This window comes from Gorilla gorilla, chromosome 10 (assembly GCF_029281585.2).
Source record: "Gorilla gorilla gorilla isolate KB3781 chromosome 10, NHGRI_mGorGor1-v2.1_pri, whole genome shotgun sequence".
Taxonomy (NCBI): Eukaryota; Metazoa; Chordata; class Mammalia; order Primates; family Hominidae; genus Gorilla; species Gorilla gorilla.
This window is the reverse complement of record NC_073234.2, coordinates 114,204,164-114,217,634: the sequence shown is the minus strand read 5'-3', so window position 1 is coordinate 114,217,634 and position 13,471 is coordinate 114,204,164. Positions and strand designations below refer to the sequence as shown.

At 40.7% G+C, this 13,471-nt stretch overlaps 1 protein-coding gene across 16 annotated transcripts in view; it reads left to right on the top strand.

Moving 5' to 3' along the window:
* Positions 1-13,471, top strand: part of ANKS1B (ankyrin repeat and sterile alpha motif domain containing 1B) — a 1,254,535-nt gene that overhangs the window by 1,194,756 nt on the left and 46,308 nt on the right. For all 16 annotated transcript variants that reach the window (XM_019038847.3, XM_019038842.4, XM_031016570.3 and 13 more), the window contains 2 exons: positions 11,727-11,738; positions 12,651-12,737. In XM_019038847.3, coding sequence (XP_018894392.2) covers positions 11,727-11,738; positions 12,651-12,737 — 99 coding nt within the window. The remainder of the gene's footprint in view (positions 1-11,726; positions 11,739-12,650; positions 12,738-13,471) is intronic.

The window sequence follows — 13,471 nt, the reverse complement described above, 5'->3', positions numbered from 1 at the left end:
CTTAATTTTCACTAATATACAGTAATGCATCACTTCCCTAATTAAATATACAATTAGGAAACATCTGTTACTGTAAGAGGTAAGCCATTATATTCAATTTAATACTCTCTGCAGTCTTACTTTCTCTAATCCCATAGTTGATGGTTAGTATCATTCACAGGTGTTTGTTCTCAAGGAAATTTCTCTTAAAAAGTAATAAAAATAGGATTATTTGTTGTTTTGCTATTGCAATGTTTGGGTCTCTTATAAATTCTGGATATTAATCCTTGTCAGATGTATAGCTTGCAAATATTTTCTCCCATTCTCTAAGATGTCTCCTTTGCTGTTGTTTCCTTTGCTGTGCAGAAGGCTTTTAGTTTGATGTAATCCCATTTGTCTATTTTTGCTTTTGTTGCCTGTGCTTTTGGAGTCATATCCAAAAAATTCTTTCCCAGTCCAATGTCATGACATGTTTCTCCAGCGTTTTCTTCTAGAGGTTTCAGGTCTTATATTTAAGTCTTTAATCCATTTTGAGTTGACAAATAATCAACTTTAAAATGGGCAAATGAGCAGAATAGACATTTATCAAAAGAAGACTTACAAATGGCCAAAAAGTATATGAAAAAATGCTCAATATCATTAATCAGTAGGGAAATGCAAAGCAAACCCAAAGTGAATCATTAGGGAAATGCAAAGCAAAAACCACATCTTACTCCATTTAGAATGGCTATTATCAAAAAGACAAAAGATAACAAATGTTGGTGAGAATGTGGAGAAAAGAGAACCCTTGTACATTGTTGGTGGGAATATAAATTAGTAGAGCCATGATGGAAACAGTATGGTGGCTTCTCAAAAAATTAGAAAGAGAACTACTATATTATCCAGCAGTCCCACTATTGGGTATATATCCAAAGGAAATGAAATCAGTATGTTGATGTCTGCACCTCCATGTTTACTCTAGCAGTATTCACAATGGCCAAGATGTGGATCCAAGCTAAGTGTTTATTTAAAATTGTGTCCATCAACAGATGAATGCTTTAAGAAAATGTGGTATATGTACACAATAAAATACTATTCAGGGAAAGAAAAAGAATGAAATTCTGTTATTTGTGACAACATAGATGAACCTGGAAGACATTATGTTAAGTGAAATAGGCCAGACACAGAAAGACAAATACCACATGATTTCACTCATGCATGGAATCTAAAAAGTTGATCTCATACAAGTAGAGAATAGAACAGTGGTTACCAATGCCAGGAAAGGGTAGATGAGGAGGAGGGGAATAGGGAGACGTTGCTCAATGGTAACAAACTTACAATTAGATAGGAAAAATAAGTTCTGGTGCCCAGTTGCACAGTAGGGTGACTGTAGCTAACAATCCTGTACTGTATACTTGAAAATAGCTAGAAGAGGATTTTGAATATTCTGAAAACAAAGAAATCATAACTGTTTGAGGTTCCAGGTATGATAATTACCCCTATTTGTCATTACACAATGTATACATATATTGAAACATCACATTGTACCCCATAAATATGTACAGTTATTATGTGTCAATTAATATTTTTAAAAAATAATCCTCCCCAAAAAAGAAATATCTGTTTTCAACTAAGATGAGGTAGAAATCTGCCTTCCTGGTATAAGAAAGGAAATATTTTAAGATTATTTTTAAGTCAGAAATAAGCAAATCTAGTGTATTTAGGTTTTGGAACTTTTATTTCCCAAAGGATTTGGATAGTTTCCCCATAGTTCTCATTGAATCTGTTCCTCTTAATTTGTATGATTTTTAAACTTTCAATCCAGAAGCAATTCTAAAGCGTGAATTTTCAAATATACAAATTTCCAAATAATAATCTGTGCCTTAGTTGAAGTATTAAGACTTTTCTCTTTTTTATGTGTTTTAGGAAACAATAGAGGGAATGGGTTGGAAAACTTTAAAAAAGTTAGATCTTAAAATTAGATGGAAATACTAAATGTAAAAGCCTCTTTCCTCTTAGAAGAGACTCAAACTAAAATCATGCTTTGTTCCTCTGTCCTCATACAAATTCCTTCTGTGACAAGTTGTCATTTTCAGATATAACTTCAAGAATTACTTCTTAGGAATCAGACCGGGAAAAAAAACTTGTAAACAACTATTTTTTTAAAAGTCTCTGTTGAGCTGGGCACAGTGACGTGCACTTGTACTCCCAGCTACTTGGGAAGCTGAGTCAGGAGGATCACTTCAACCCAGGAATTTGAGACTGTAGTGTACTATGATCACACCTGTGAACAGCCACTGCATTCTAGCCGGGGCAACATAGCCAGACTCCATCTTTAAAAAAAAATTCTCTGTTACCCAATTTCATGGAAGCATCAATTATTTTCTTTCACTCTCTCCCAAATACTGCGTGAGTCATAGTGAATACAGCTTCTAAGCCCATAAATGTGTGTTGTGTGTCTATTGAATCGCAATGCCCACAAAGAAACAGCCACATAGGTAACTCCTTATTGCTGATCCTTGCTCACATGTGCCTTTCCCATTGTGAATGTTTTCTTTTTTTTTTTTTTTTTTTTTTTTTTTGGCTGTCTCCCAGGCTGGAGTGCAGTGGCCCAATCTTGGCTCACTGCAATCTCTGCCTCCCGGGTTCAAGCAATTCTCCTGCCTCAGCCTCCTGAGTAGCTGGGACTACAGGCGTCTGCCACCACGTCTGGCTAATTTTTGTATTTTTAGTAGAGACAGGGTTTCACCATATTGACCAGGCTGGTCTCGAACTCCTGACCTTGTGATCTGCCCACCTCGGCCTCCCAAAGTGCTGGGATTACAGGCTTGAGCCACCACGCCCAGCCTCCCATTGTGAATGTTTTCTTACAGGCCTACTCTAGAAGGCTAAAGAGCACCAACCATCTTATTCCATATTGTCTTCAAACCCCAGTTCTCTTTGTTATTTTTTATAGCCCTTGTTGCTAGCTTTTCTCCCATATAACACCCTTACTACTTCACATCACTGAAAGATTTCCTGGGCTGCTTCTGTCTTTAATTCCCACTTGTCTCAAGCTCTTTCTAAACATGTTGATTGATTGAGTCTCTTCTCATTGGCCCAGGTATATTGATCCACTGAAAGTTCATTGTTGCAACCACCATTTCCCTGCCATCATAACAAGTAGCCTGGAGAGTGTTCAGTCATGCACACAGATTTCAATTTTGTTTCTGCTCTCTTTTGCCAGTGCTTTGCTTTGGAGAGGGACTTTCTAAGTGAAAGCATCTATCCTCAGAATAACAATAACAGCTGGCCGAACAAGGTGGCTCACACCTGTAATCCCAGCACTTTAGGAGACTGAGGCAAGAGGATCTCTTGGGGCCAGGAGTTTGAGACCAGCTTGTTCAACACAATAAGACCCCCATCTCTACCAGAAAAAATACTGTTTTTAAGCAGTAATAGCTAAAATCTGTTGATGTTTGCTACATGCTAGGCACTGAATTATCCTGTACAATCCTCACAACTCTAAAATGTAGACACTATATTAACATACCCGTTTACAGATGAAGTAACTAAGACACAGGGAGGTTGAGTACCTAACCACGCAGCAAGGAAGGAATGGAACTAAGCCAGGAATCCAAACATACCCTGTGCTCTCATTTGCTGACAACTACCCCTTTCTTCCCAGAGGAAGGAGCTCTTCAGTGGGTCCCTTCATAAGCTCAAGATGGCTACACACACCCCCAAAAAACACAGAAGTTGCACTTATAAATGATAGATTCAAACAGTGTGTTTTTTCACACATTTGCAATTGGCATTTTTAATTAAAATCATACATTTTTAAAATTTTATTACAAAAGCAATACACGTTCATTACTGTTCACTTCTAAAATAGAAATACAGGAAGGAGAAATAAAAACAACTGTGATTTTACCACCTAGAAGTGGTAAATTCCTCCCTGTTAACATCTTACGCTTGTGTAATCCTCCAGACCAATTATTTATGCATTTGTAGGTACTATTTTTCTACTAAGAAGTGGAAATATTGCATATCCACTGTTTTACCATGTATTTTAAACACAATAATATATTTTGAAATATTTTTATTCCTATACATATTGATCCCCAATATCATTTGTGGTGGTTGGTTACAATATTCCAATCCATAGTTGAACCAAATTTATTTAACCAGTTCTCCTTGTTGGTCATTCGGTCATTTCCAATTCTTTTCAAATGATAGCCAGTACTATGGGTAACACCCTTTACCTAAATCTTTTGCAGTTGGTTTGATTATTTCCTTAGAATGAGCCACTAGATATAGAATGGCTGGATCAAAGGGTATACACACTGTGAAACTTTGGATAACTATTCCCAAATTGCCTTCTAGAAAACTTCTTCCAGATTACACTCCCAGAGGCAGTACACAAGCCCATGTTCATGTTTGCCTGTCACATCTCTCAAGAGCATGTGCTTAATTTGAGGGAGAATAGGGGAACTTTAATAAAAAAAAAAACTATACATCTTCATCTTCAGCGAGACCCCTGATCTTATTAACTCTATCGTTGTTTTTTCAGGTTTTTTGTTTTTGTTTTTGTTTTTGTTTTGAGTCTCTCTGTCGCCCAGGCTGGAGTGTGGTGGTGCAATCTTGGCTCACTACAATCACTGCCTCCCAGGTTCAAGCAATTCTCCTGCCTCAGCCTCCCGAGTAGCTGGGATTACAGGCACCTGCCACCACGTCCAGCTAATTTTTTAATTTTTAGTACAGACGGGGTTTCACTATGTTGGCCAGGCTAATCTTGAACTCCTGATCTTCAGTGATCTGCCTGTCTTGGCCTCTCAGAGTGCTGAGATTACAGGCATGAGCCACTACACCCGGCCAACATCTATTCTGGGTGCAACTCTTGAATCTGTCATTATGAACTGAACTCTTTGTTTTATGTGAAGAATGTTTTATCCATTCACAGTCCCTAAGAAACCATGAAGAATTAAATAATTCTTGTTAATTGCTCTTAAGACCAAGAGCTGTAGCTAAATGCTAACTAAGGATCTTTGGAAATCACTTGTCAGGTGGAGAACAGTGTGTTTTGATAAACTAGATTCTTTCTGAATTAATGTAGGATGCAGTACAGCGAGTTTACATGCACAGCAGCAGAGAACAGTTCTGACAGTAACTTTCAATCAAACTGATCGACCGCATTTTTAGAGCAGTAGTTCTCAAAGTATGGTCTCAGACATGCAGCATCAGCAGCATATAGAAACGGAGGGCACCGCTTTGTGCTGTGCCAGACTTGTGCCCCAGAGCATGTGAGTTACACAGGCAGTACAACGGCCATGTCATACGCAGGAGGTGTGGTTTCAATGGCTGCTTGCCCACTGTCTGTTCTTGTCACCTGGTCTTAGGTTCTGTATTCCCTCAGCCTTTGTGCCAGAGCTCCTATGACCAGAAAAGTCCTTGCGAGGTCATTTAGCCTCATTAATGACAGATGAGAACCCAAACTATTTTTAAAGATGTCTAGAGGGGGAAACTTCCCAGCTGCCCTTAGGAATCCTTCTACCCTCTCAAGAAGGCTTTTCTTCTTAATGCTTGCAATTTGAGCCAGTTTCCTTTGCAGAAACGAAGACCTAAGCCTTGCCTCCTTGAGACTGAAAACTCTCATGATCTTTTTTTTTTTCTTTGTCTGTTTTCTTCTCTTTTCTAGAGATGGGGGTGTTTCACCATTGTTGGTCCAGCTGGTCTTGAACTCCTGACCTCAGGTGATCCACCCACCTCGGCCTCCCAAAGTGCTGGGATTACAGGCGTGAGCCACCGCACCGGCCAAAATCTTTGAAGTTTTCTCCTCCCCATAGGAATGTCTTGGTAACCCTCTAATCACATTTGTGGTCCTCCTGCAAGCTTTGCAAGGCCTCTTTGCTGGCTCTGGGTACCAGAGCTCTCTGAAAGTTTGCTGAGCTCTCAGCCTGTTGCGAGGCTGGCACTGTGCTTCCTTTTTTTTTTTTTTCTGGAGATGGAGTCTTGCTCCGTCACCCAGGCTGGAGTGTAGTGGTGCCATCTCAGCTCACTGCAACCTCTACCTCCTGGGTTCAAGCAATTCTCCTGCCTCAGCCTCCTGAGTAGCTGGGACTACAGGTTCCCACCACCATGCCCGGCTAATTATTTGTATTTTAGTATAGATGGGGTTTCACTGTGTTGCCCAGGCTGGTCTCGAACTCCTGAGCTCAGGCAATCCGCCCACCTCAGCCTCCCTACGTGCTGGGATTACAGGCGAGAACCACCGTGCCCAGCCTGTGGTTCCTTATAACGCTGGCTACGTGCTTGTTACGATACATTAATTCACTGGCCTGTTCCTTTAACAGTCATGGAGTTCAGCAACCATTAGATCGAATCCTATGAAACTGCTGGTACTTAGCCATTCTTGACTTGAAAAATGGCTACTTCATAGGGCTCAATGTAAGACTATGTGCTAGTCATTACGGTGAAGACAAATCAAGAAAGGTGTGGGCAGTCCTCAAGGAGCTCCCTATAGGGAAGCAAGCAGACCATGCTGAGACCCAGAGCAGTGCACGGGAAAAGTGGCAGAGAGGGGAACAAGAGAAAAGTCATCTTGTTAGCCTGGGAGACCACGGAAGCCTTTCCCCAGAAAGTGGCCTTTAAGCTCAGTTTCAAATGGTAAGAGTTCATTTCAAATTGCTGATTGGTGTTCTGCTTTTTATCTCTTGTAATCCCACAACCTAGCTAGTTTCACTGCCTACAAAATCACCACAATAATGCTTATTTTGTGTGTGTTTTTTAATCATTTGAAAGTCACTTAGGGCTACCAAACATAATTGCTTGATCCTATTTTAATTTACTTGCTGAAGTGGAATATAATAATTAAGCTTTGAATCTAACTAAGGAAGATATTATATGCCAAAATTAATAGTTACTAACGACTCAGGACTGAATATCTAACTAGAAAGCATTCTCAGGATAGCCATGTGTAGGTTAAAAATATACTGTAAGTTGGATGGCAACAGACCATCCGGAAATCCCTTCCCCAGCCTGTGCTTCAGATACACTGGGAGCAATCGGGGCATTGTAAGAATGAAGGGTTGGTGGCGTCCTCCCCATGTTAGCCTCACTGTTTTCCCTGTCTGTGCTGATGGTGGGGCACTAATGATTCTTAGTCGGAACATTAACACCACTCCAGACTCAAAGAGCATTACAGCTCACAACTGAAGTGCTCCCCATCATAAACCCCTCTGCTTTCATTTGTGCTCGGAAAAGTCTTGCTCTGAGATTAGAGTTCGTGCACTCTGAAAAGGGTATCTCCATACTATTGATTCTGCATTCAAAATGGAAAACCTACTTATTTTCAGAACATGCTTTAAGGCAGTAATAAAAGCACCAATGATAATTTCTGACCTGATACCAAGCCATTCATAATTTAAAATTAAAAAGGAGAAGAAGAAAGATGGTTATTTCTTTCTCTTGGTGATTTCAAAATCTCTTTTTAAAAATGCTCTAAAAGCATTCAGTGACTTACTAAGAACAATATTTCAGGTGGCCACCTCCACATATGAAATTCTGATTCCTGTTTCTGTTTAATGGTTATAGACAATATAAACTCAAGTGCTTAAAGAGAAGACTGCCTTTGAATTTAGGATTCAAATGTTGCATTGTATTTTAGGTTTCAGAAACGTAACATCTCTGTATAACTAAATATCATTTCTCTTGGAAAAATAAAAGTATGATCCTCTTAATTTGGGAAATTGTGAACAAAATACATTTGAATATCACTATAATGCTTTTTGCAGGCGACCAAGATGCTGTAAAAATTAAAATAATTTGGAGCCTTACCCAGGAGTATTTATCTGCTTTTGTACTCAGAGGTCTCCATTACAAATTAGTCTCTTCTGTAAAGCTGACTCTGAAGGGGGGTAAATTTGAGAACATTGGGAAACCTGAAAAATGCCACAAAGAGCATGGCATAGGGAAAAGCAACTAGAAACGAAAGAGAACGATAACAGAAGGTTCGCCTTGAGCATCTTTCACTGGGGAAATGGGCCTGAAGTACAGAGTTCTGTTTATACAAATCAATAAAGCTTGAATTTTTAACAGAAACATATGGGAGTAGTAATTATACAGACACCCAGCAGAGCATGCAGATAGATAGGTCATAGAAACCAGTGTTGCCTGAGAGCACGTGCTCAGTAACTTGATGTTCAGAGTAGGCGCCTTCGTCCCTGGGAAGGAGAAAAGAATGATGATCATAACACTGAAGAGAAAATGGGGAAGGAGGGACTTTGACTGCCTGTGATTGGACTGAAGCCCCGTGCTCACATTTTGATGCCTGTAAAGCCTTCATGAAATGAAGTGGGCACTTATTAGATTTCTTGCCTCCCAGATTAGACTCCCTGAAGACTCAATAACTTTGATCTTTGCCTTTTTTTTTCCTTTTTCTTTTTCTTTTTTTTGAGACGGAGGGAGTCCCACTTTGTTGCCCAGGCTGGAGTGCAGTGGCGCGATCTTGGCTCACTAGAATCTCTGCCTCCTGGGTTCAGGTGATTCTACTGCCTCGGCCTCCTGAATAGCTGGGATTACAGCCACCCACCACCATGCCTGGTTAATTTATTTATTTTTAATAGAGACGGGGTTTTGCCATGTTGGCCAGGCTTGTCTCAAACTCCTGACCTCTGGTGATCTGCTCACCTCAGCCTCCCAAAGTGCTGGGAATACAGGCATGAGCCACCATGCCTAGCCTCTTTGCCTTCTTTCTATGCATTTTCATCTTTTGCTAAAATTATGTATGAAAAGACCTCTTTGGAAACTCTTGTCAAAGTACACCATCAGAAAACCCCTTTAAAAGACGATGGATCCTTATCTTTTGTAGGGTGTATAAATGCCTTCAAGGAGGGGCTCTACCCAGAAGATTTCCCACCCTCCCTTTGAACTCTCTGGCTGGTCAGGATCCATCAGCTTCTTGTCAAATGACTCAGTGGAGAGAGCAGTACAGTTTGGGCTCCAGGTTGGAAAGCATGGCCACCCCCAAAACTGCCATTCATAGAGGCCTGTGCACAGCCTGCATCACTGACACCACAGTGCTGCCTCCAGTTAGGAGAGCAGAGATTCTTGGGACCCATGGAAGAAAAAGAAATGACTATCCTTCATCTTTTCTTTTTTTTGTCCAACTTGGCCGAGCATCTGATGTGGAATCTTTGTACCATCACAGGAACCACCACTGATGCCTTCATGTCAGCTCAAGAGCTGTGTCCTGACCTGCCTGTTGTTCCAGCTTTCTGCTTCCTTTCACTGGCATCCATTGTACAGCTCACTGTGTTCTCCTCTCCAGCTGCTGCCACCATTCTCTTGAAGCTACTTTTAATGAAATCAGCAACAATTTTTTCTTGTTGCAAAAGCCAGGGATTCCACCCAGTAAGCCCAATGAAAGTAGCAGCTCCTGTGTGAGCCAGCCACTGTGGTAGGCACACCATTTTAGGCCTTGTTAGTCCTCATGGCATGGGGCACTGCTCCTACCTTCTAAGCCCTCTCCTCCTTGGCTTCTGTGATACTGTGTTGTGGGCATCTTCCAACTTCAATTCCAGTTCCTTCATTAGCTCTTGTTTCTGCCCCACCCCTTAGGATTTCATCTTCCCCTGAAGTGTGTCCTTCCCTCTTTTCTTGTTCACTCCTTAAACCACCTTGTCCACTCCCACCTCCTTGGCCATCCATGTATGTAGGTGGATTTCCAGATCTGACTCTCATTTCCTACTGGATATCTCCACCTGCTTATCAAACTGAGCATGTGCAAAAGCATTTCCATTATGCTTATGCAAAAACACTTTCCCCTCCAGTATTCCTTACCTCAGTGGCTTCTTCATCTATGGAATCCTCCCACCCATTCATCTTCCATGGCAGATCAGTCAACAGAACCTCTCAATTCTTCCTCATCGACATTGCGGCTCCTCCTCCTGTTCTCCAATGCCTCTACTTCAACTCAGGTGCTTAGGGTCTCTCTCTCCTTTGGATTTGCACAATAACTTCCTGACTCCCTGTATCCAGCCTCTAGCTCTTCCAGTCCCTCCTTCATAAACAACCACCAGAAGAATCTTTCTGCAACACAGGTCTGATTGTGTCACTCTCTAGTGAAAAGTTTCCAACGGACCCTAACTTGGCAGAGTAAGTCACAACCTTCCAAACCTACTCTACCACTCTCATCTCCACCAGTTACCCAAACCCACCACATTCTCATTTCTAGGCCTCTGTGCATGTATTAGTTCTGTTGCTAAAACAGCCTCTTTTGGCCTCTTTGCTACTTGGAAAATGCTTATTCATCAAGAGTCAGCTCAATCACCCCTAGTAGGCCGTCATTGTCTTTTGAATGAATGAATGAAGACTGGCCCCACTCTGTCAAGCAAAATAAGGCTGTTTTTATTCACTATCCCGGAGGCATGTTGTTCATATTGCTCCTGTCACATTTGTCAACATTGTAATTGTAGCTGTTCTTCCTATCAGACCTAGCAGGCATGTTCATGTGTAGCCCCTGGGCTGCCTCTTCCTCTTCTTCTCCCATGGCAGACATCATTTCCAGCCCTCTTTCCTACTGAGCTCAGCCACAGCTCAGAATCTTTCTCAACACAGTGCTTTCAGCAGACTGGTGTTTGCACACAGTTTGAGGTCTGTTTGCCATCCCTGAACTAGACTCGAGCTTTTCCAGTGACAAGCACAGTGGGCTGCCTAAAGTAACAACTCAATTGCTGAACAAATAACAAATGGATTTTCATCTGAATATTAGCTATATATTGCTTCGCATTACAGATAGATCTGTCCAGGAGAATGGATTCATGGCAAAAGATAAGTGAGGTGATTTACCAAAATCCACTGTGACGCTTTGCAGAAAATTTTTCACATATGCATTCAGTTATTCCAACTATCGCCTGGGCTGCCCCAGCCCTCCCTCTTTACAGAGTTCAGCCACCGCGTTGCCTTAAAATCAACACATTGCACGTGATTTCTTCTAGCCTGCCTTTGATGTGTCTTGCACATTTTTAAGAAGTGGTTGGAAGAAGCATTAAAACGAGTTTCTAACCTTATATTTTATTTTCATAATCTCTCTTTTTGGCAATCACAAAGGAACACTGATGCATCCAGGGAATTTCAAAACTGGTTAAAAAGCAAGAGAGCTGCTTTTTCACATCCTGTATACAACAACAAATATTAAATAACAATACTTTTAGTAAGCCATTGTTTTTGAAACAGGTGTAGTAACTCTCAAAAAGATGGTGTGTCAAAACAATCAGGAAAATGTGAAACACCCCTTTTCACAGCTCAACTAAAAGATGCAATCGAAGTCTCATCATTGAGTTCAATGAGTTTCACTCACACTATCCAATGAAAAGCCTTCTTGAATTCTGGCTGCATTCCAGGATTTAAAACTAGAAAATTGGGAAATATAAATGAAGAAATCAAGAAAGTTTCTATTTTTTCCTGATTCCCTTAATAGACATAAGACAACTAGTTGTTGAAAGCTCAAAGCGGAAGGTTCTTGTGTGTCAGTCCTAAGACTGTGCGGTGCAGTAAACAGAATGATGAGAAACAGAGAAAGAAAGGGGCCTGTGAAAGCCTGCAGCATTTCTAAAATAACAGTGGCACTGCATCTTTGATGACTCTGAAGCCTGTTCTTTTGTGGCATCTTTTGTTTTTTAATGAATTTACACTGTTGGTGAATTACTGAAATGGTTTCCTCTCTCTCACCTTTTATATGTTTTCTCTCCTATTATGTTCCCATCTGTCTTAACTGGAAAATCCACCAGGCTAACTGTCAGGTAAGTTCTTCTTGATGTTTAGTGTGATTATTACTAGTATATATAGAGGGCAATGAAGTAAACAGACTGCTGGTGACTGGTGATGAATGATAAAGCTAAACAGGAAAGGCACATACTAAATTATAGAGAAACTTTTTGCAGATGCATAGAACTGTACAAGCTGCAAACTCTAAGCACATTCAGCCAGTGTGAACATCTATCACAAGAACTTGGCCTAAGGGAATGTAGCAGCTCTAAATGATAAAGTAGGTTACCTGGGCTGTCCAGCATTTTGCTGTGGCTCAAAACCCAGACTGCTCCTGGAGGGCTTCATTGTTCTAGAGCACCATTACATCCCTTGTGGTCACAAGTGATTCTGCTGTAAATATAATATCAGCATTTATGGATTTGGTCCAGTTCAAGAACAATACATAGTGATATATTTTACATCCCTATTTTAAGTATACATCCAAGCATTATCTGTGCCTGGAAGAATGAAGGTAACTAGGAAAAGGGGGGGGTGCATATATTTTGTTAATGTCAAATGCACCCTTGGAGTTAAGTCCGACGTGGTTTAACTCTTGTGAAAGGAACAGTCACTTGAAATTGCAGTAGGAGACAGACTTCTTCATTCACCCTTTAGTGTCAGGGAAAAGAAGTACTCCTTCATCCACACAAAGTAGCGGAACAAACTCTTTTTAGATCCTCAAGGGCAAGACGGATAACTTTATACGCCCGAAGTATAGCTAAGCCCAAGAGAGGAGAGGCAGACATTAAAATTAGAGTGTGCGTGGTGTATATCTGATGTGTGTGCGTGTGTTGTTGTTGTTGTTTTTAATTTGAGCTCATCTTTATCTTTCAGGAGGAAAAATTGTGTGCTTCAGTTGCCACGCAACACAAACTGCTCTAACAGCTTTCTAATTTTAATTTCAGAAGTCTACAGAGCAAATGAAGAAGGTCCCTACTATTATTCTTTCTGTCTCATATAAAGGAGTCAAATTTATTGATGCAACAAATAAGGTAAGTACCACTCCTCTCTCTGGTTTAGACACCAGATGCAGTCCTGAGTGTATGATCTAAAATCCTTTGCTTCCTATAATAACCAGCACTCCGCACTTTAATCATCCCTTTCCCCCAACCTTCATGCTTCCTACATATACCTATAGATACACGCTCATGTACACACACACATACACTTTCATACATACAGAAAGGAACCATTTGGGGGAAGGGCTTGATCTGGGGTTTCTATAAATATTGTGCTTTCACTTTGTCATGATGCTTTCTCTAATAGACTGTGGCCACTTATTATCCAGCATGTCCCTTTGGGTCTGGAGAACGTTGAAACAGAAAACAAAAATCACTTGTAGATTGAAAAGTCAACAATGTCATCACTCCTCCGTCAGAGGAGATGTTACTAGATAAAGGGCTAGAACATTTGTCTTTCTGTTTATCTAGAGATATATATGTGTCTTTTCTGTTGATAATTTTCTGACTTTTTAATTTTATAACTACATTTAATTCCCAGCCTCTGAGATGGGAGAGAGTTTCAGCTGTATTGTTTTCTTAAGAGACACAATCAGAAAAGAGCCCAGGCCATGCTGTGGCTCCGCTGTGACTTCTTCCTCACAGTGGGAATAGTTTGTGGGCTGTGATGTCAAGCGTGGTCAGTGGGGTTGCATTTTACTTTGTCACTTGACAAAGACAACAGCGTCGTGGTGCTGAAGTAGAAAGCTTGGGTGTGACCATTGTCC